Here is a 22,004-nt window from a genome sequence, read left to right as displayed (position 1 = left end):
GTTCAACTATTTCAAAGGAGTTACTAAAAATACCGATCGGTCAAAGACCGTTTCGATATCGAACATTCATTATCATAGAATTTCATACTTAAATTCAACTTACGGTAAACACATTTTTCAGTATAAACTTTCATACATCAATTTACTCAGATTATAGGACAAAATCCATACTTTTTCATGCATCAACTCATCATACAGCTCACTTTCAATTTAATCAAACCATAGAATACTTCATCATTTCCATACATCAATTCGAATCATACTAAAAATCAAATATCAAACATCATACTGCATACAGATTTTCAGAACGCTCATACAAAACATGTAATTCGTATTACATTCATACATCACAGTAAATTACAAGAATTAAACTTAATAAGCTTCCCTTACCCGGATTGTAGTGCACGTCCTAAAAGTGAGTTGTTTCTACTCGTCCAAAGGTGGCTTTCTATTCTCAAGGTTCCTCTTAAACTCTTCAACTAAAATTTAACAAAACGAAAATGGAAGAATTGAGTTTACACCCATGCATGCAGCTGGATCAGGTTTTGTAGTAAATCCAGAAACGATCGCCCAAGGAAACTTACCAGAACTGGAAATGGTTCGGTCCAAAATGAAGCTCACGTCGCAGTGGTCATTCTCACGGTGCTGAAACGTGAACGGAGTAGAGAATGGTGAGTTGCAGAAGAGAGAAAGATCAGAATTCTAGAGAGATGGAGGAGAAAAGGAAAAGTCTGAGTTTGGAAAGGGAGAAGGTGCGCGTAGAGAGTGGGAGATTTTCCAGAAAGTTACTTTTGTTCAAATCCCACTGTCAGACGGACGAGCGTCCCTCTAGACGACACCTGCACCCCACTACTGACTTCAGAAGTTTCTAAATTGACAAGTGGCGTGCATGCAGGGCTCGTTCTCAGTGGATTTTTAATGCATTGAGTTGCGTGGCATGGTGCTTTAATGGAAGCGGAGAGGTGACTAAGCAGAATAATTAATGGGGCGTGACAATCCCCCTAACTACAAAAATTTTCGTCCTCGAAAATTGAAGACTTACCAGGGAATAGATGAGGGTATAAGTCCTTCATGGCATCTTCAACTTCCCATGTAGAGTCGCCTGTCTTTTCATCCCACACCACTTTCACGAGACGAACGTCCTTCCTTTTATGTAATTTAGTACGAACGTCTTCCACCCGAACTGGCTTCATCACCAGCTTTCGGTCTTGTCGAAGACGAACGTCCTCTAGCTCCAATATGTGCGAGGGATCAGCTACGTACTTTCGGAGTTGAGAGACGTGAAACACAGGATGAAGGTTGGATAATTGTGGAGGCAAAGTTAACTCGTACGCAACTGGCCCAATCTTCCTCATGATCTGGTACGGCCCTACGAACTTGGGAGACAACTTCTTTGATCTCAACGCTCTGCCTACTCCAGTAGTTGGATTTAACCTCAGGAAAACATGATCGCCAGCTTCGAACTCCAAGGGTCGTCTCCTCTTATCTGCGTATGACTTCTGCCTGCTTCTGGACGTCTTCAACCTCTCTTGAATTAATTTCACCTTTTCAGTCGTTTGTTGAACGAGCTCGGGTCCAGTCAATAGGTTTTCTCCTTCTTGAAACCAGCAAAGTGGTGTGCGGCATTTACGTCCGTAAAGAGCTTCGAAGGGAGCCATTCCAATACTGGACTGGAAGCTGTTGTTGTAGGTGAACTCCACTAACGGCAAAACTTCATCCCAAACGCCCATATGATCCAGCACGCACGTTCTCAATAAGTCTTCTAGCGTTTGGATTGTTCTCTCGGATTGACCGTCCGTCTGAGGATGGTACGCTGAACTCATTTGGAGTCTGCTGCCCAGTTCGCTTTGCAACGACTGCCAAAACCGAGAGGTGAACTTGGTGTCTCGGTCAGAGATGATGCTGGACGGCACTCCATGCAGACGAACGATCTCTTTGATGTAAAGCTTTGCCAAGTTGGTCAATGACATCTTCAGGTTGATGGCTAGAAAGTGAGCACTCTTTGTTAAACGATCCACTATCACCCAAATGGAATCGTGATTCTTGAATGTGCGAGGCAAGTGTGTCACGAAGTCCATTGAGATGCTGTCCCACTTCCATTCTGGAATCTCCAAAGGTTGCAGTAGGCCGCCCGGTCTTTGATATTCAGCTTTGGCACGTTGACAAGTTAGACATGAAGCCACAAAACGTGCGACATCACTCTTCATTCCTGGCCACCAGAACGACTGCTTTAAATCGTGATACATCTTAGTCATGCCAGGATGCATGCTAAGACGACTGTGATGTCCTTCTTCCAATATGATTCGCTTCAGCTCTCCATCATTTGGAACGCACGTCCTACCCATATAACGTAATAGGCCGTCCGTTCCAGTATTGAAATGTTTTGCTTGATCTGTGCCGAGCGCGCCTCTTATCTTCATCAATTCCTCATCTTCAAGCTGCTTCATTCTGATCCGGTCAAACACGTTACTGGATATCCTAAGGTTGCAGCATTTGATGCTGTCCGGTTCTAAATTAAACTGCAACCTTAAGTCTCTAAAGCTTTCCACAAGGCTCAACTCACGTACCATCATGGACGACACATGCACCACCTTTCTGCTCAACGCGTCCGCCACAACGTTCGCTTTACCAGGATGATAAAGCAACTCGAAGTCATAATCCTTCAAGAACTCAAGCCACCTCCTTTGTCTCATGTTTAACTCCTTCTGATCGAAGAGGTACTTGAGGCTCTTTTGATCGCTGAAGACTTGGAAAACGGATCCATACAAGTAGTGTCTCCAAATCTTCAAAGCGAAGACGACCGCTGCCAGCTCCAGGTCGTGCGTCGGATAATTCCTCTCATGTATCTTCAATTGCCGAGAGGCGTACGCCACTGCCTTCTTCTCTTGCATAAGAACGCACCCCAAACCTTGGTGAGATGCGTCACAGTAAACTTCGAAAGGTTTGGCGGTGTCCGGAATTACCAAAACTGGAGCGCTCGTCAACTTCTGCTTCAGCTCTTGAAAACTAGATTCACACCGATCGGTCCAGGCGAACGGGTGATCCTTCCTGGTCAGTTGTGTTAACGGTGCTACTATCTTAGAAAATCCTTCTATGAAACGCCTATAGTAGCCCGCGAGTCCCACAAAACTTCTTACTTCTGTGACCGAGCGCGGACTCTCCCATTCCAATACCGCTCGTACTTTAGCTGGGTCAACTGAAATCCCATCAGCGGACACAACATGACCCAAGAACTGTACTTCCTTCATCCAGAATTCACACTTAGATAACTTAGCGTACAACTCTCTTTCTCTCAACACTCCAAGTACCAACCTTAAGTGTTCTTCATGCTCTTCACAGCTCTTGGAGTAGATGAGAATATCGTCAATGAACACCACCACAAACTTGTCCAAGTACGGCCTGAAGATCCGGTTCATATAGTCCATGAAGACTGCTGGAGCGTTCGTCACACCGAACGGCATGACCACATACTCATAGTGTCCATACCGAGATCTAAAGGCCGTCTTCTGAATATCTCCTTCCTTAACCCGAATCTGATGGTAACCCGATCTTAGATCAATCTTTGAGAAGACGCTCGCTCCATGCAATTGATCCAGTAGATCGTCAATCCGAGGCAGTGGGTATTTATTCTTGATGGTCAGCTTATTCAATTTACGGTAATCAATACAAAGTCGAGAGCTGCCATCCTTTTTCTTCTTGTCCATTAATTCTTCAATTTGCTTCTTGAGTTCAACCAATTCAGCGGGTGCCATTCTATATGGTTGAACCGAGATTGGTGCGGCTGTAGTCACCAAATCAATTGTGAACTCCACTTCACGAACGGGAGGCAGTCCTGGCACTTCATCCGGGAAGACGTCCGGGAATTCGTCCACGACCGTTCGTCCTTCAATGTACTTATTGGACGAACGTTCAAAACTCTTAGTCCTATCCTCCCCGTCTTCATGCGTCATGATCAAAAAGCAACTCGCGCCCTCCATAATATCTTCTTTTAACTGGCCGAGTGTCACACCCAATTCCTCTTCGTCTTCTTCAGGAAAAATTAACTCCTTAGCTCCACAATCTATGAGAATGCGATTGGTATTCAGCCAATCCATTCCCAAAATTACCTCTAAGTCTTTGAGAGGCAAACAGATGAGATTCACCTTGTATCTATGCCCTTCTACCTCAATAGGACATCTAACGCACACAGTAGATGTCCTGATTTCACCAGCTGTTGGGGTCGACACCACCAGATCAAACTACATCTCGCTCTCAGCTATTCCCAACTTATCAACGCACGCCTTCGAGATGAAGGAGTGTGTCGCCCCCGAATCAAACAATACACAACATTGCTTTTCATGAATTAAGCAGGTACCGGTGATGAGCGTACCTGAGCTCGCGGCTTCCGCTCCAGTAATAGCATACACACTCCCAACAGCTTGGGCTCGTCCACCCCTTCCTTGTTGGTTCCTCCCAGCGTTCGGCGGCCTCATCACTGCGCGTCCGCCCATATTACACTCATTCTCCAGATGGCAGTTCCTTCTACATCGAGTGCAATATTTCCCTCCAATCAACTGAGGGCATGACGACCTGAAATGGGGTCCTCCACACTGGAAACATCTAACGGGCCCCTGTTGCCCTGACTGTCCAGCAACCACCAAAGCTTGAGACCCACTATTCTGTGCTGGACGAGCGTACGGTGTCCTATTCCGGTTCAGATTGGGCCTCGACAGAACTGGTCCTCTTGACGCCTGTAGTTTCTTTTGTTGTTCTGCCTCAGCCATATTTTTCTCTAGCACTTTAGCCCTCTCGACCATTGCAGGGAAAGACCGAATGCAAAGACTGGAGATCAACACCTTTAGATCGCTCCTCAACCCATTCTCAAATTTTCTACATTGCCACTCTTCACTGGCCGCTACTGTATTGAACCTCAGCAGATGTTTGAACTTATTTGTATATTCTGAAACCGACATTCCCCCTTGCACCAGCTGCAAAAATTCCACTTCTTTAGCAAAACGGACGCTATCCGGGAAGTACTCCTCATAGAATTTGCTTCTGAAAACTTCCCAAGTAACAGGTCTGTGAGCGTCCGTCAGTATAGCCTTCGCGCTCGTCCACCAATGGCTTGCTTCTCCAGTAAGCAAATACTCCGTGAAAGCCAAACGATTCTCATCTGGACACCTCTTGGCATTGTAAATCCGTTCCATATCCTGCAGCCACTGATCTGCCTCATCCGGAAGACCCTTCCCACTAAACTTGGCCGGATGGTGTTGAAGAAAACTCTCCAAACTCCACTCGGTATGATGAACAGCATTAGAAGACGACGCTCCTGGCGTGCCTCTGGTGGCAGAGATGAGTTCCATCAATTGTCTCTGAGTTTCCTCAGAGTTAGCGCGAGCAGCCTCCAAACTCTGCATGGCGCTCTGATTCTGCTGCATCAGAACAGCGTTCTGCTCCATTAAAGTGGTGTTTTGTTGATGCAATCGTTCCACCACTGTTTCCAACAATCTAGTGTTATGGGACGTGTCAGACTCGCTCGGTTGCGGAGGAGGAGGGAGTCTAGGCGCCATTAGTTCTCTGGACCAGAGAAAAACGAACGTTAGTTAAGTCTAAGAGTTAAAACAATAACTCATTAAACACGCAATAAGCACACAGCAGAACGCAATGCACTCATAACCTACAGCGTCCTTAGAAGAACAAAACTGCTCTGATACCAATAATGTAACATCCCAAAATTATACAGTCATCAACTATATACTTAGAATAATCACATTAATCAATATGGCAAAACAGTTTTAATATAAAAGGGAGTAGAAATTCATAAATGGCAACAAATTTATGTATTTCTACCATCCAATGAATCAGTACAATCTAAGGAAGTTGGTTTACTGGCAAAAGAGATTTGCAAGTCCATAAAATATCATCAAGGGAAGGGAAGGGACCAAGTGGGACTATTTTTGGTCCGGCGACACTCCGACGGCAGTCCGGCGGCCACCGCAAGGGTCCGGCACAGGGAAGGAAGCGGGTGGGAGGAATCGATACTCAAAACGCAAACTTGGTTGGCTGGGCCGGAGGGAAGACGATGCCGTCTTCGGTTCGTCTGCCAACACTGGCGCTGCGGCGACCCGCAAACGGAACTGCGTGGCTGGGTGGAAGACGACGGACACCGGCGGCACTGGATGGAGCGAAAACGGCAACGTCTACGGGCGGCGCGTATCCGGCGAGAGCTGTGGTGGCTGGTTCGAAGGAAAGAAGGAAAGAAGGTGCTCCATCAAATGTTCTCCGTTTTCTCTCTCTCTCAAAATATTTGAATCTCAAATTTTCGAAACAACCCTAAAATTTGAATCTGCCCCCAATTCTGTCATTGCCACGTCATTTTAATTTTTGAAACGCACACCCCAATCTGCCCGTGCCCGTGCCCGTCCTCGCCACGTCAGCGTTGAAGCAGGTTTCATCAGACTTTCTCAGAACGCAGCGGCTTTTTCCAACCAAAACGTGGGCAGCTCAAACGCTGACACGTGTGCTGTGTCCAAATGTTGTCAAATTTGGTTGTTCGAGTATCATTTTCCTATTTTTAATAGTAAATCTTATTTAATTCTTAAACAAGTGACTTTCGTAAAACTATTTATTTTAGAAAAAAATTATTTATGAAATGTCTAAAATTATTACTAGAATAAATGTGAAAGCAAAAAAGTTATTTACCAAAGAATAAAAAAAGTACATAAGTTTTTAGTTTTTATATTTTTAAAATTAGAAATATTCTAAACTTGATATATTTTAATTTAGAAAAAATATAATTTGTTAAGTTAATTTGTTTTTTTACATTAGAGGAAAGTTTGACCAAATGCAGTTGTAGTTGTAAAGTTTAAAATTTGATCAAATAAATTACATTAAAATGAGACAGAAGGTAAATTTGAATTTTATGTGTGGAAGGGAATAAATCCGTATTTAGTCCAAATGCAGAAAAAAATAGAACCTTTGAGTCAAAAACGTTTACCCTAACCCCCAATTTCCCTCTTTCTCTGTTTGCACTGCTTCGTTTTGAGCAGAGAGATGAACCCTTTAACACTGGTGAAGCGCACTCAGAATATCAACGCCAGAGAAGCTGCACTCGGAATTGGCGAACAAGCTTCGTGGCACGCCAAGTACAAAGATTCCGCTTACGTATTCGTCGGTGGCATTCCCTTCGATCTCACCGAGGGTGACCTGCTCGCCGTTTCCAATGTTGACTGAATGATTAGGACTGCACAATGACCCTTCTCTCTAACATCAAAATATTCAATCGGTGAAGCTCCTAGATTATGTTAACCTCTCCAGATTTGGAAATTCAATCACGAATAGTTGGCATTATATGCGTTCACGAAGCAAGGGGAAAGGTATTTCAGAAGTAAATTATTGGTATAGTAATTGTGCATGGACAAAGGGAAGAGGTTGAAGCGGTGCAAGAAGCTGGAAACTAGGGTTTAGGGCTTGGAGGAAGGGGAAGAGATGGCACAATTAAGAGTTTGCGATGAAGAAGGAAAATGAGGAAGAACGGGTTGCGACAATTGCAAAAATTATGATTTTTGTTTGTGGGTTCGCAGGTCTGTGGGTTAGGGACTCTGTTTTCCAGTGGGAGGAGGAGAGAGGAGGTTTGGTGGCGGAGGGAGGAAGAAAAGAACTGGCGTCGTTGCTGACGGAGGATAAAAAGAAGAGGAGGTGGTGGTGGTTGTGGAGAGAGGGAGACTTTCTAAGTTTACAGTATGACACACTAGTAGCCAACTCAGCCTAATTTTAACGGCGTTGGTTTTGGAGGACTAGAAATTATAGTTTTCTTAAGGACAATGATCAAAGTATAGCAAAGTTTGAAAAAGGGACTAAATCTAAAATCGCATGATAGTTGAGAGACTAAAAACATATTTAACCCTAGATTAATTATGTCAAATTAATTCTAAGAGGAACGTATCATTGAGCTTCTGCTAATGTTTGTTGGTGAAAAGACAAACAAATCCCTTTTATATATGTTGAAATCATTATTTTTAAGTTGAATGAAGAAAGATGTGACAAAGTTTGTGTTGTCTTGTTTGGTATGTTAGAAAGCCAAGGTAAAACACTAGAGGTCGGGAGAGATGTTAGAACAATTGGATATTCCTTAATGAAAGTGAGACAATATTTCAATGAATTTTGTAACTCGTCTACCAAAATCATTGAGAGGTCACGATTCCATCTGGGTGATAGTGAACAAGCTAACAAAGAATGCTCATTTTCTCCAACAATTAGAGAATGATTTTGGAGAAGCTGACAAAGTTGTATATCCGAGAGATAATAAGATTTCATGGAGTGCCTACAAGTATTGTATCAGATCGAGATCCAAAGTTCACATCGAGGTTTTAGCAGACGTTACAAGAAGCTTTGAGTATGAAATTAAGGATGAGTTCAACATATCATCCAGATAGATAGTCTAAAAGGATTATTCAATCTTTGGATGATTTGTTGAGGATGTGTGTGCTTAATCATCTCGGAGATTGAAGTGAGGTCTTGTCATTGGTATAGTTCATGTATAATAATAATTATCATTCAAGTATCAGGATGACGCCTTTTGAAGCTTTGTATGGGAGGTGATGTTAAACACCTTTGTGTTGGTACCAGGATGGGAAAGTGGTAACAGTGGCCCCTGAGTTGTTACAGTAGACTACGAATAAGGTAAAGTTGATTCAGGAACGAATGCGAGAAACTCATAGAAGAAAACAGTCTTATGCATATCATAGGAGGAGATTGTTGGAATTTAAGGTAAGACACCAAAGTTTCTTACAATGTATAAGATTCTCAGAAGGATTGCGCCAATAGCTTATGAAATGAAAGTACCACATCAGTTATCAGATTTACATAATGTGTTTGATGTATCACAATTGAGGAAATATGTTCCAATTCTAGATCATGTGTTAGAAGCTGATGATATCCAAGTCCTTGAGGATTTAACTGTGGATTTAGACCAATGTGAGTATTTGATGTTCGGACTAAAAAGCTTTGTGGAAAATATATTAGGACGGTGAAGGTTCTTTGGGATGAAAGAATGCAAGAAGAAACTTGAGAATTAAACGAGAGCACGAATAAGGAGTATTTGTATCCAGGAATTGGAAAGAATGTAAGATCTAGGAAAAATGGAAAATATTTTATTATATTTTGGTTGTGTGAGGATAAGGAAAATGAGGAATATTTTATTGTAGTTTGGTTTTGTGACGATAAGACATTAATAATCCATATATGTGCATGTTTTCTTGCATTTTGTTTTGAATGCCAAAGGGGTTCGAATAAGGATTATATAAATGTTTTTGCGGTATATGTAACAACATGCATGTTGGTTGGGTAGGGTAAAGGTTAGTCCTATGCATGAAGAGCCCCTGCTTGAACCATGGCTACAACATTTGGGGATTTATTTCCCTTGTTCATGCTATTGGGCCTGTTATGGTCCGTGAATTGGGATGAAGTTGTTGAGCTCTACCTAGTTTGAGTGGTTTGGTGTGGGAAGTGGTTTAGAGCATTTAAAGAAGTTTTTTTTTCTCTTTCTTCTTTTTCTTCCTTTTATTATAAGCCCAAAAATAGTGAGTTTAGGAAATTTGTTTCACGATAGGTTCATAGGTTAAAGGGGGTCTATGGCCTATTATGAGAGATTATACATTTTAGATTAGTAAGGCATAAGGGAAGGAACCCTAAAAATTGTGAATAGTGAATTAAGAGGAAGAGATTCAACCCAATTTGAGTGGTTTGGTAAGGGAAAAGGTTTAGAGCATTTAATTTTTTTTTCTTTTTCTTCCTTTTATTATAGGTCCAAAAACAACGAGTTTAGGGAAACTTATTTTACGATACATGGGTCAAAGGGGGGTCTATGGACTATTTTGGGAGATTATAAATTTTAGGTTAGTGAGGGATAGAAGAAGGAACCCTAGCAGCCGTGAAAAGTGAATTGAGAGGAAGAGATTCAACATTTGCTAAAGCTAAGGCTTGTGTGTGGAAGTAGAGTAGAACAAAGGTTTGTTTTTCCTGGTTTGTAAGGGAAGTTTACTTTTATATATATATATATATATATATATATTTTGTACAGTATAAAATATTAACCGAGTGGTTACCAACAACCAACCGGATATCCAGGTAATCTGTTTATATCTTATTCTGTTTATATTTTATTGGGCTCATATCAGTTTAGGAAAATAACAAATACAAAGCCAGGGCCAAAAGCCAGGTATGTTCCACTTACGCATTATTCACTCTACGCTACTCTCAAATACTCAATAGGGATAACCATTCGCTAAATATTCAACTAAGAGCCGAGGCTCTTCAAATCAGACGCCTAACTTGGGCGTCGGAGTACCTTTTGCAGGTACATCCTCCCATGTCAAGAGGAAGACCGATCGATTTGTGCCAACACCGATCGGCCAATAGCAGGAGTTTGAAAGCGAGCGAGCGGCCCAAACACATCAACAGGTTAGTCTCTCGGTCCCAAAATTATCCACCGAAACAATTAGTAAGAACATATAGAAAGTAAATAATTTGTTTTCCTAAATAAAATTATGATTTATTAAAAACATTATTAACTCATTAAATATGATTTTTTAGTACCAATACAAATTAATCATCACTCATTAAACATGCACATTTTGTTTATTTTTGTAATTTTTTTAAAATCTATCTATTATGATAATATAATAGACTGATTTGCCTACTCCCATAAAAAAACCAATAATTAAGTTAATAAATCTAGTCTCATTTTAAATAATTTTTATTGAAGTTAAGCCAATAATATTAAATAGAAAAAAATTATTTCAATAACTTGAAATTTTTATTTATCATCTTGTACTCAATCTTTAAAAAGTTCGACAAATTTTGTTAGCAACTGTACATTATTTCACATTTTTACCATAACGACATTATCGATCGATTTATCTATGTTTATTTATTTTTAATTTTTAAATTAAATAATTAAATTTTCTATTTTTACGTATTTATTTAATAATTTACTTCAAAATATAAGTTATTTTTAATAGTAAATCTTATTTAATTCTTAAACAAGTGACTTTCGTAAAACTATTTATTTTAGAAAAAAATTATTTATGAAATGTCTAAAATTATTACTAGAATAAATGTGAAAGCAAAAAAGTTATTTACCAAAGAATAAAAAAAGTACATAAGTTTTTAGTTTTTATATTTTTAAAATTAGAAATATTCTAAACTTGATATATTTTAATTTAGAAAAAATATAATTTGTTAATTCAAAATACTTGACCTGTCTATAAGTGATACATTAACATTGGTAGTTGGAGATCGCTGAACCGACGAAAATATTTATCAAACCAGCCACGCCAAAAGTAAGATTATCACTGCTCGCAGCAGTGAAAATCATCAGACAAACAAAATGAACTTAGACATTCCAGAAGCTTTGAATCACATTTCAGGTTATCAAATGATTTTCCGGTACTCTAAAACTAGGTTCTCTCCACAACAAAGGAATGATATGCTCGTATCCACCTCGATACTGTCATTACCTTCTTGACCTTTTCTCTTCCCTCCTCTCAAAATCATGTCTTACTTTTGACTCTGGTCTATCACTATCACTTCTATAAAACCTGTGAACTTGCTTCCTATCATAATCTTCTCTTGACCTTGGTGCAGATTCATCTTCACTGTGTTTTCGAGATCTTCTGTCTTCCCTGTTACTATGAGGGTCTCTTGCCTTGCTTACAAAATCATCCTCATCCTTCCTCCGGGGTCCTTTATCTTCCCTTATGTCCGAATCTCTCAACTTGAGTTCATACTCACCATCATCTGGCTTTATTGACCTCTTGTCTTCCCTTCTACGATGATCTGTTTGCTCAGGAATATCATCGTAATCATCCTTTCTTGATTTCTTTTCTTCTCTCCTATATCGCTCTTCTCTCGAATTATGTTCAAATTCATCATCTCCATACCTTCTTGATCCTTTCTCTTCTCTTCTATTATTATTTTCCCTTCCCTTATATGTATCATCATCATCACGCCACCGCCTTGACCTCTCTTCTCTATCACTTCTCTTAGGTTGGTTGTCGAATGCAGCATCATTGGAACGGGCTTTAGAACGTGAATCTCTGTCTCTAGTTTCTGAATTATGATTTGGTTGATTGGTGCCAAATCCCTTCTCTTTTTTGGGACCCTCAAATTTGTCGTGACCCCATTTTGGATTGTCTTCCTTCTGACCCCAACCTGTATTTGCAGCTCTCTGTATAATGACAACAAAGACAGTACAAAAGATGAAAAGGTGGCTGCGTAAACCCTCTGTATGTAAGATGTTGTTCCAAAATTTTGAACATTTTACAGCACAACTTCAAAAGTTCAACTATAGGCAAATCAAAAAGGAGGAGAAACAATTTTCAACCGAACAACCACGACAACAAAGTGCAGCAAATTACACTACTTTTCCTTAGGATATATTTCAATTAAAATGCCCTCGCTCAAATTTTAATATTTAAATTTCTGCTAATATCCAAAATTTGATAGTGGAGGTCTAAACTAGTTGTTGATGCTGCCAACAATAATAGCAAGAGGGAGGAAATCCTGAGAAGCTAGTTTATATCAAATGGAGCTTCCGTATAATGCATATTCACTCGTGTATGAAGGAATGTAAATTGTACATATAGAGAGAAATGCAGTCATTTAAGTATTTCTTGGGTAAAGAAAGTGTAATACTCAATAATTGAAAGCCAGGATGACAGAGGAAAATACATGCAGATTTCACGTTAGAACTTAAGCTGTATCAACCATTAATACACTACAATGAGCAAACTTACAAACTATATCAAATTAGACTCATTACAATTTTAGATTACAGTCAGGACATATAAAATTCTCATTCAAAACAGTGGTTCATCAAACAATGCCAAATTTCCATTTATTAACATGTGTCAAACAATGCCCCTTCATTACATAATAACATTCAGGAACATATGACATTATATACCAATATAACGCTGATCTTTGAATAAAAATCAAAATGTGAATGCAATTCAATTCCATAATTCCATTTCTGTTAAGACTGCAATTAGTTTTATTAAACACGGGGAAGGTATCAAGTGAAACTTAACAGTAACCAACAATATCAAAGTGTCATAGACCAATAAAAATCTAATTCCAATAAGTCAAAAGGCACTGCATACGAATACTAAAATTTAATTTACAAAATATAGACCTTAACTCCAAGTTTTCACCGAGTTAATAGAGCTATCATCCACATATCTAAAACATAGCATAAAAAGAAAAAGAAAAACAAATTACTCTGACATTATCATATAACAGTTATCTTACTTGCTCATGAGAAAACTTGCAGCATTATTCTAACATCATCATACAACAGTTATCTTACTTGTTCATCATCAGAAAACTTGCAGCATTTCTCAAACATTGTCATAAAACAGTTATCTTACTTGCTCATCATGAGAAAACTTGCAGCTAGCTCCACGAGTACAATCACCCCTTTGAAAGGCACGACAAACGCCCCGTGCCTCCTGTTAGGATATTTATCCTATTTTATCATCATTATAGTGTGTCAAGGGTTACCCTATTTATCATGATTATATTATGTCTAGGATTACCCCATTTATCATGATTATATTGTGTCTAGGGTTACCCTATTTATCATGTACTTGTATATCAATTTATTCTTATAAATAGAAGATTGTGAGAGGGATCAATCAAGCCCTCTAGAATTATTTTACAGTTTCAATCTTAAGTTGGTATCAGAGCGGGTCGATCCCGCTCTGGTTTCTGTCTCGTAATATATATCTGTCCGGCGCCACAGTTCTTCGTCGCCCGCCACTGTCCGCCGCTGCCCGCCGCCGGCCACCGTCAACCGTCGGCCACCGTTGTCCGTTGCCGGCCACCGTTGTCCGTCGCCGGCCACCGTCCGGCCACCGTCGCCCGTTGCCGGCCACTGTCCGGCCACCGCCCGCTGTTGCCGGCCACCGTCGTCCATCACTGTCACAGTTTCCTTCGTCTAAACGCTTAGGGTTTTCTTGTTCCTCATTAGTATTATTCGTCTTCTTCAGAAATGGCGTCTGGCAGTACTCTTTCCTTCTCTGGAAGTCCATCAATTACCTCCGAGAAGCTAAATGGAAAAAATTATCTATCATGGTCTGCTGCCGTTGAAATGTGGTTCCTTGGCCAAGGGCATTATGACCACCTTGAGCGAGATGGAAGTCATGTGCCTACTGAAAAAGCTGATCAGTGGAAACAAGCAGATTTCCAGTTGTGTGCCCTGTTATGGCAACCAGTGGAACCCAAACTTCTTGTATCTTTGAGGGCTTTCAAAACTTGTCACTCCTTTTGGAAGAAAGCCCAAAGCATTTATGCCAACGATATTCAACGTCTCTATGACACTACGAACAAGCTTGCATCTCTTAAAATGGCAGACCATGATATGGTGTCCTTCATGGCTGAAGCCCAATCTGCTGTTGAAGAACTTAGGATGTTTTTGGAAGTAGATCCATTAGAGGATATCAAAAAGAAACTAGACAAATTTTACATGGTGTTGATCCTTCGTGCCCTACATCCCGATTTTGATCATCTCAGAGATCAACTTCTAACTAGTCAGGAGGTTCCCTCTATGGAAACATTGACCACTCGCCTTCTGCGTGTCCCAGTATCTCAAACTCATGAAGCGCATGAACTAGTGGAACCATCTGTCATGGTTGCCACACGAGGAAGAGGAGGACGTGGCACTAGAGGAGGAGGACGAGGAGGTCGAGGACGTACTCAATGCACATATTGTAAAAGGATGGGTCATACTCAAGAGAATTGCTACTCCTTACATGGTTTTCCTTCCAAAACTGCCAATATTTCGAAGACTGAAACTTCCACTTCGAAATCTGAAACCTCCACTTCTATGTTTTCTGAGGATGAATATCAAGAGTATTTAAGGTTAAAGTCTAACAGCTTGGCACAACCATCTCAATCTCCCAATACATCAACAGCCTGCGTTTCTCAATCTATGGAATGTCAAAATTCATGGGTAATTGACTCAGGTGCTTCTGATCACATTTCTGGTAATACCTCTTTGTTCTCATCTATTTCCTTTCGAGAAAAACCTCATTTCATAACCCTTGCAAATGGATCTAAAACTTCTTCCAAAGGAGTCGGTCATGTTTCTTTGTCTCCCTCCCTCAATCTCCACTCAGTCCTTTTTGTCCCTAATTGTCCTTTTAATTTAATTTCTTTAAGCCAGTTGACTAAAATGTTAAATTGTTCAATAACCTTTGATCATAAATCTTTTGTTATACAGGAGCGTGGTTCGGGGAGACAGATTGGAGAAGGATATGAAGCTGGCGGATTATACCATTTTGGATCTCGTCCAAGGGTGTCTTGTGTTGCTACTCCTAATTCTAAAGTGCTACATGATCGACTTGGCCATCCTCATTTGTCCAAATTAAAAAAGATGTGTCCTGAACTTAGTGGTCTCCAAACCTTAGAATGTGAGTCATGTCAATTAGGAAAACATGTTAGATCTTCCTTTCCTAAAAGGTCTCAATCAATATGTAATTCTAGTTTTTCCATCATCCATTCTGATATATGGGGACCTAGTCGTATCTCCTCTTTTGGTTTTAGATATTTTGTTACCTTTATTGATGAATATTCAAGATGTACTTGGGTTTATCTTATGAAAAATCGTTCTGAATTGTTAGCTATCTTTACATCCTTTTTGAATGAAATCAAGAATCAATTTGGTCAAGTAATCAAAATATTAAGAAGTGATAATGCAAAAGAGTATTTCTCATCCTCCTTTTCTGCCATCTTGAGTTCCCATGGTATCTTACATCAGTCTACTTGTCCTCATACACCACAGCAAAATGGTATAGCAGAACGAAAAAATAGACACTTGGTTGAAACTGCTCGTACCCTTTTGCTTGGTGCCCATATTCCTGTCCATCACTGGGGGGATGCCATCTTAACTGCATGTTATCTTATTAATAGGATGCCCTCCTCCTCTCTTGATAATAAAGTCCCTTTCTCCATTTTGTTTCCTAATGATCCTCTCTTTCATACATCTCCCCGAGTGTTTGGCTGTGTATGTTTTGTTCATGACATGTCTCCAGGTCTAGACAAACTCTCCGCTCGCGCTCTCAAATGTGTCTTTTTAGGCTATTCTCGACTTCAAAAAGGATATCGGTGTTACTCTCCTGAAACTAAGAAGTATTACATGTCTGCCAATGTCACATTCTTTGAACAGACTCCTTACTTCTCTCCATCTGTTCAAGATGTTTCTATCCTCAAGCAGGTCCTTCCTATTCCAATGGTTGAGTCAAATAGCTCCACTGTCTCTGTCATTCCAAGTCTTGATCACAATCCTTCTACACCTGTTTCTCCACATATTGAGATCATCCCACACAGGGCCCCAATGGATAGTCCACCTCCCCAAGACAATGGTGAATCTCCTACTTCAGATTCTTCTCCCTCGTCACCTCCTCCCACGCCTCCTGGTGCAAATGATTCAGCATGGCCTATTGCCCTCAGAAAAGGTACTCGTTCCACTCGGAACCCTCATCCCATTTATAATTTTCTAAGCTATCATCGATTGTCGCCCTCCTATTTTTCTCTTTTATCCTCAGTGTCCTCTGTTGTTATACCCAAAAATGTGAAAGAAGCACTTGATCATCCTGGATGGCGACAAGCTATGATTACAGAAATGCAGGCTCTTGACCACAGTAATACTTGGGAGCTGGTGCCCCTTCCCCCAGGCAAAAAGGCGGTTGGTTGTCGATGGGTGTATGCAGTTAAAGTTGGCCCTGATGGTGAAATTGATCGGCTCAAAGCCCGACTTGTTGCAAAAGGTTACACTCAGGTTTATGGTCTTGATTATTGTGACACTTTCTCTCCTGTAGCCAAGATGACTACTATTCGTCTCTTCTTTGCCATGGCAGCCATTCGTCACTGGCCACTTCATCAATTGGATATCAAGAATGCCTTCCTACATGGTGATCTCGAGGAAGAAGTTTATATGGAGCAACCTCCTGGGTTTGTTGCTCAGGGGGAGTCTGGTATGGTATGCAAATTGCATCGATCTTTATATGGCCTCAAGCAATCCCCACGTGCTTGGTTTGGAAAGTTTAGCTCCATTGTTCAAAAATTTGGGCTAAAACGCAGTGAAGCAGACCATTCAGTTTTTTATTGTCATTCTTCTCTCGGGAAATGTGTTTACTTAATAGTATATGTTGATGATATTGTCATTACAGGAAATGATGCGGTTGGAATATCTCAACTAAAAGAGTACTTGTGTAGACATTTTCAAACCAAGGATCTTGGAAGTCTCAAATACTTCTTAGGCATTGAAGTAGCGCAATCAAAAGATGGAGTTGTAATCTCCCAAAGGAAGTATGCTCTTGATATATTACAAGAAACAGGCATGATTGATTGTAGACCGGTAGACAGTCCCATGGACCCAAACCAGAAATTAAGGACAGAAGAAGGTGAATTATTCTCCGATCCAGAGAGGTATAGGAGGCTGGTTGGCAAACTGATTTATCTCACTATTACAAGGCCAGATCTATCCTTTGCAGTTGGAGTGGTTAGTCAGTTCATGCAGGCTCCATGTGTTGACCATTGGAATGCTCTCATTCGCATTCTAAGGTATGTAAAGAAGGCTCCCGGGCAAGGATTGTTATATGAAGATAAAGGAAGCATTCATGTCTCTGGGTATTGTGATGCAGATTGGGCAGGTTCACCTATTGATAGACGGTCTACAACAGGATATTGTGTTTTTCTGGGAGGAAACATTATTTCATGGAAAAGTAAGAAACAGAATGTAGTAGCTCGATCAACCGCGGAAGCCGAGTATAGGGCAATGGCATCACTAACATGTGAACTTATATGGGTGAAACAATTCCTTCAAGAGATTAAATTTTGTGACATCCATACTATGAAGATGTATTGCGACAATCAAGCTGCTCTCCACATTGCATCAAATCCAGTGTTTCACGAGAGGACTAAACATATAGAAATTGATTGTCATTTTGTTCGTGAAAAGTTGTTGACCAAAGAAATATGTACTGAGTTTATTGGGTAAAACGATCAACTCGCAGATGTATTGACCAAGTCATTAAGGGGTCCTCGGATTGAGTTTATTTGTTCCAAGCTTGGTACATATAATTTGTATGCTCCAGCTTGAGGGAGAGTGTTAGGATATTTATCCTATTTTATCATCATTATAGTGTGTCAAGGGTTACCCTATTTATCATGATTATATTATGTCTAGGATTACCCTATTTATCATCTATTTATCATAATTATATTGTGTCTAGGGTTACCCTATTTATCATGTACTTGTATATCAATTTATTCTTATAAATAGAAGATTGTGAGAGGGATCAATCAAGCCCTCTAGAATTATTTTAGAGTTTCAATCTTAAGTCCTCCCTCTTCTGCCGCTCTGTCTCCTCGTCTTCTTCCTCTTTCTTCTTGTACTTGTCAACATGGTCCACCCTAATAATTCTACCCATAATCCCATTTAAATTATCTGAGTTACACAAATAAACATCACAACGAAATTCACCATTGTGTCCATTAAAAAATAAAGAAAATAGAGACCCACCCACAGCAAGATTTGTGCTCCTTTGATCCTCATACGCAAGAAACGCAAAACCCTTTGATTTTCCGGTGCCCTTGTCTCTAACGAGATTAACATCAACAACCTCCCCATATCTGAGTAATAAAAAAAATATCATTCAGATTTAAAAGAAAAAGAAAATAAAAAGAGTTGATGAATTGAAATGGAAAAGGGAAGCGAAATACTGAGCAAAAACGGCGAGCAGGTCACCTTCGGTGAGATCGAAGGGAATGCCACCGACGAATACGTAAGCGGAATCTTTGTACTTGGCGTGCCACGAAGCTTGTTCGCCAATTCCGAGTGCAGCTTCTCTGGCGTTGATATTCTGAGTGTGCTTCACCAGTATTAAAGGGTTCATCTCTCTGCTCAAAACGAAGCAGTGCAAACAGAGAAAGAGGGAAATTGGGGGTTAGGGTAAACAAGTTTTTCACTCAAAGGTTCTATTTTTTTCTGCATTTGGACTAAATACGGATTTATTCCCTTCCACACATAAAATTCAAATTTACCTTCTGTCTCATTTTAATGTAATTTATTTGATCAAATTTTAAACTTTACAACTACAACTGCATTTGGTCAAACTTTCCTCTAATGTAAAAAAACAAATTAACTTAACAAATTATATTTTTTCTAAATTAAAATATATCAAGTTTAGAATATTTCTAATTTTAAAAATATAAAAACTAAAAACTTATGTACTTCTTTTATTCTTTGGTAAATAACTTTTTTGCTTTCACATTTATTCTAGTAATAATTTTAGACATTTCATAAATAATTTTTTTCTAAAATAAATAGTTTTACGAAAGTCACTTGTTTAAGAATTAAATAAGATTTACTATTAAAAATAACTTATATTTTGAAGTAAAAATTATTAAATAAATACGTAAAAATAGAAAATTTAATTATTTAATTTAAAAATTAAAAATAAATAAACATAGATAAATCGATCGATAATGTCGTTATGGTAAAAATGTGAAATAATGTACAGTTGCTAACAAAATTTGTCGAACTTTTTAAAGATTGAGTACAAGATGATAAATAAAAATTTCAAGTTATTGAAATAATTTTTTTCTATTTAATATTATTGGCTTAACTTCAATAAAAATTATTTAAAATGAGACTAGATTTATTAACTTAATTATTGGTTTTTTTATGGGAGTAGGCAAATCAGTCTATTATATTATCATAATGGATAGATTTTAAAAAAATTACAAAAATAAACAAAATGTGCATGTTTAATGAGTGATGATTAATTTGTATTGGTACTAAAAAATCATATTTAATGAGTTAATAATGTTTTTAATAAATCATAATTTTATTTAGGAAAACAAATTATTTACTTTCTATATGTTCTTACTAATTGTTTCGGTGGATAATTTTGGGACCGAGAGACTAACCTGTTGATGTGTTTGGGCCGCTCGCTCGCTTTCAAACTCCTGCTATTGGCCGATCGGTGTTGGCACAAACCGATCGGTCTTCCTCTTGACGTGGGAGGATGTACCTGCAAAAGGTACTCCGACGCCCAAGTTAGGCGTGTGATTTGAAGAGCCTCGGCTCTTAGTTGAATATTTAGCGAATGGTTATCCCTATTGAGTATTTGAGAGTAGCGTAGAGTGAATAATGCGTAAGTGGAACGTACCTGGCTTTTGGCCCTGGCTTTGTATTTATTATTTTCCTAAACTGATATGAGCCCAATAAAATATAAACAGAATAAGATATAAACAGATTACCTGGATATCCGGTTGGTTGTTGGTAACCACTCGGTTAATATTTTATACTGTACACTAATCAATTCTGATTTTTACCTCTCTTTTTTTTTTCATTGTCTATAACTTCACATTTAGTGATTTTATTCATTGATCCTATTTTCTTTTTTAACATTACTTTAATATTCATTTTGACACATTACTACTAATTTATTCTTATCTCTTATATGATATGCATGCGTCTTGTAGTTATTTCAAGTAGTAAAAGAAGGTAGTTAATATTATTTTCCTTTTGTGCAATAATGTGTCTCTAATAATATCATGGTAATTTTTCATTGTATAAATAAGTTTTATATATTATTAAGCTTTTACCCAAATCCTAATCAACTACATTGATCTTAAAAAAAAAACTTTTTTAATTGTTCTATTAATTATTAATCTGAAAATAATAAGTTTATGAAAAAGTTTAAATTTGGAAATTAAATTAAACACTTACTAAAAAAGAGCAAGAGACTTTCAAGATACTCAAATATCGAGTTTATTTTATTGAAATTTGGAATCAAGTTTTATTGCTTTAATTCATTCCTTTTTAAATACTTATATCTAGTAGTATTTTTTATATATTATAATTTTTTATTTAAAAATGTATAGATGTGTCAACTAAACAAATATGAGTCAAGCTATTCAAAACCCACAAGAAGAATTGCATCACAAAAAAGAGCTATGGATAAAATTTTAAAAGTATATAAAAAAAATGAAAATACATGTGAGTGTTTTTTGAAATAGTAAGATAATAACAAAATTGATATGAGTAAAAATAATAATAAAAAAAGAGAAGTAGTTAGTAACAAGGATATTTTTGATTTTCAACCATTATAATATACAAAATGAGTTAATAAATTTATTAGCTGATGAAACTAAAACAGAAATTATAAAAAAAATTAGGGATGCAAAATATTATTTAATCGTACTTAATTGTACTCAAGATATAAGTCATCAAAAGAAAATGTCTTTTGCATTATGATGTGTGGATATTTCATCAACTCTAATACAAGTTAATGAGTATTTTCTTAGAATTTTTAAAAGTAGATGATAAAAGTGGAAATATCTTTTTAATGATATTATAGATTAATTAAAATAATGTTAGACTTGATATTAATGACATTAAAGGACGAGATATGATAATATCTAATAAGAAAAGGAAACAGTAATGTATGAAAAAAAAATATATATTGACATTTATCTTAATCATTTTATATTATGTGGTTGTCATAGTTTAAACTTAATACTTTATGATATGGCTAACTCTAGTCCTAAAGCTACATTTTTGTGTGTTACATGTAGCATTCCAATTTAAGATGTGACCAGTAAAATATAAAACTTTTCAACTTGTAAAAAAATTAAATTTCAACCATTTCAAATATTGAAGTGTCTATTAAAATCTTAAAATAATGAAAAAAAAGCTAAAAGAAATTCAAAATCTAATCCTTATAAATAATTGTTATGAAATAATAAAATATTATGTTATTAACTAAGGAAAAACATTTAATAACCCTGAAAATTCTCCAAACACTCACTCATTGTTTTATTCATCAACTAGAACATTTGCAAAATTGTTTACTTTCGTATAACAAATAGAGTTATACGATCATCACACAAACACAAACAAGCAATGGTGAACTAACAAAATAAACATTAAATAGTAATACATCACAATACGA

General features: G+C 38.1%; 2 protein-coding genes across 4 annotated transcripts; both read right to left on the bottom strand.

Annotated features, from left to right (window-relative positions):
• Positions 1-426: 426 nt before the first annotated feature.
• Positions 427-5,549, bottom strand: LOC148195343 (uncharacterized). The gene is made up of 9 exons (XM_088095165.1): positions 4,370-5,549; positions 3,735-4,027; positions 3,487-3,641; positions 3,138-3,242; positions 2,857-3,048; positions 2,276-2,739; positions 1,929-2,209; positions 1,043-1,856; positions 427-479 (listed from the first exon to the last, which is right to left on the bottom strand). Exons 1-9 carry the CDS (start codon positions 5,547-5,549, stop codon positions 427-429), a joined length of 3,537 nt encoding a protein of 1,178 aa, XP_087951291.1.
• Positions 5,550-11,277: 5,728 nt separating this feature from the next.
• On the bottom strand, positions 11,278-19,013 carry LOC124825074 (uncharacterized). 3 transcript variants are annotated; one of them, XM_088094315.1, is made up of 5 exons: positions 18,766-19,013; positions 18,566-18,675; positions 18,391-18,490; positions 13,410-13,491; positions 11,278-12,208 (listed from the first exon to the last, which is right to left on the bottom strand). In XM_088094315.1, exons 1-5 carry the CDS (start codon positions 18,936-18,938, stop codon positions 11,495-11,497), a joined length of 1,179 nt encoding a protein of 392 aa, XP_087950441.1. In that variant the 5' UTR covers positions 18,939-19,013; the 3' UTR covers positions 11,278-11,494. The 3 variants fall into 3 exon arrangements, with proteins under 3 accessions (XP_087950441.1, XP_087950439.1, XP_087950440.1); XM_088094313.1 differs by lacking the exon at positions 18,391-18,490 and having other exon boundaries at positions 13,410-13,490; positions 18,791-19,011; XM_088094314.1 differs by lacking the exons at positions 13,410-13,491; positions 18,391-18,490 and having other exon boundaries at positions 18,791-19,010.
• Positions 19,014-22,004: the final 2,991 nt, after the last annotated feature.

Source organism: Vigna umbellata, chromosome 7 (assembly GCF_029865625.1).
Source record: "Vigna umbellata cultivar VRB3 chromosome 7, Vumbellata_1.0, whole genome shotgun sequence".
Classification (NCBI taxonomy): Eukaryota; Viridiplantae; Streptophyta; class Magnoliopsida; order Fabales; family Fabaceae; genus Vigna; species Vigna umbellata.
The sequence above is the reverse complement of the archived record's forward strand: the minus strand, read 5'-3'. Positions and strand labels throughout refer to the sequence as shown.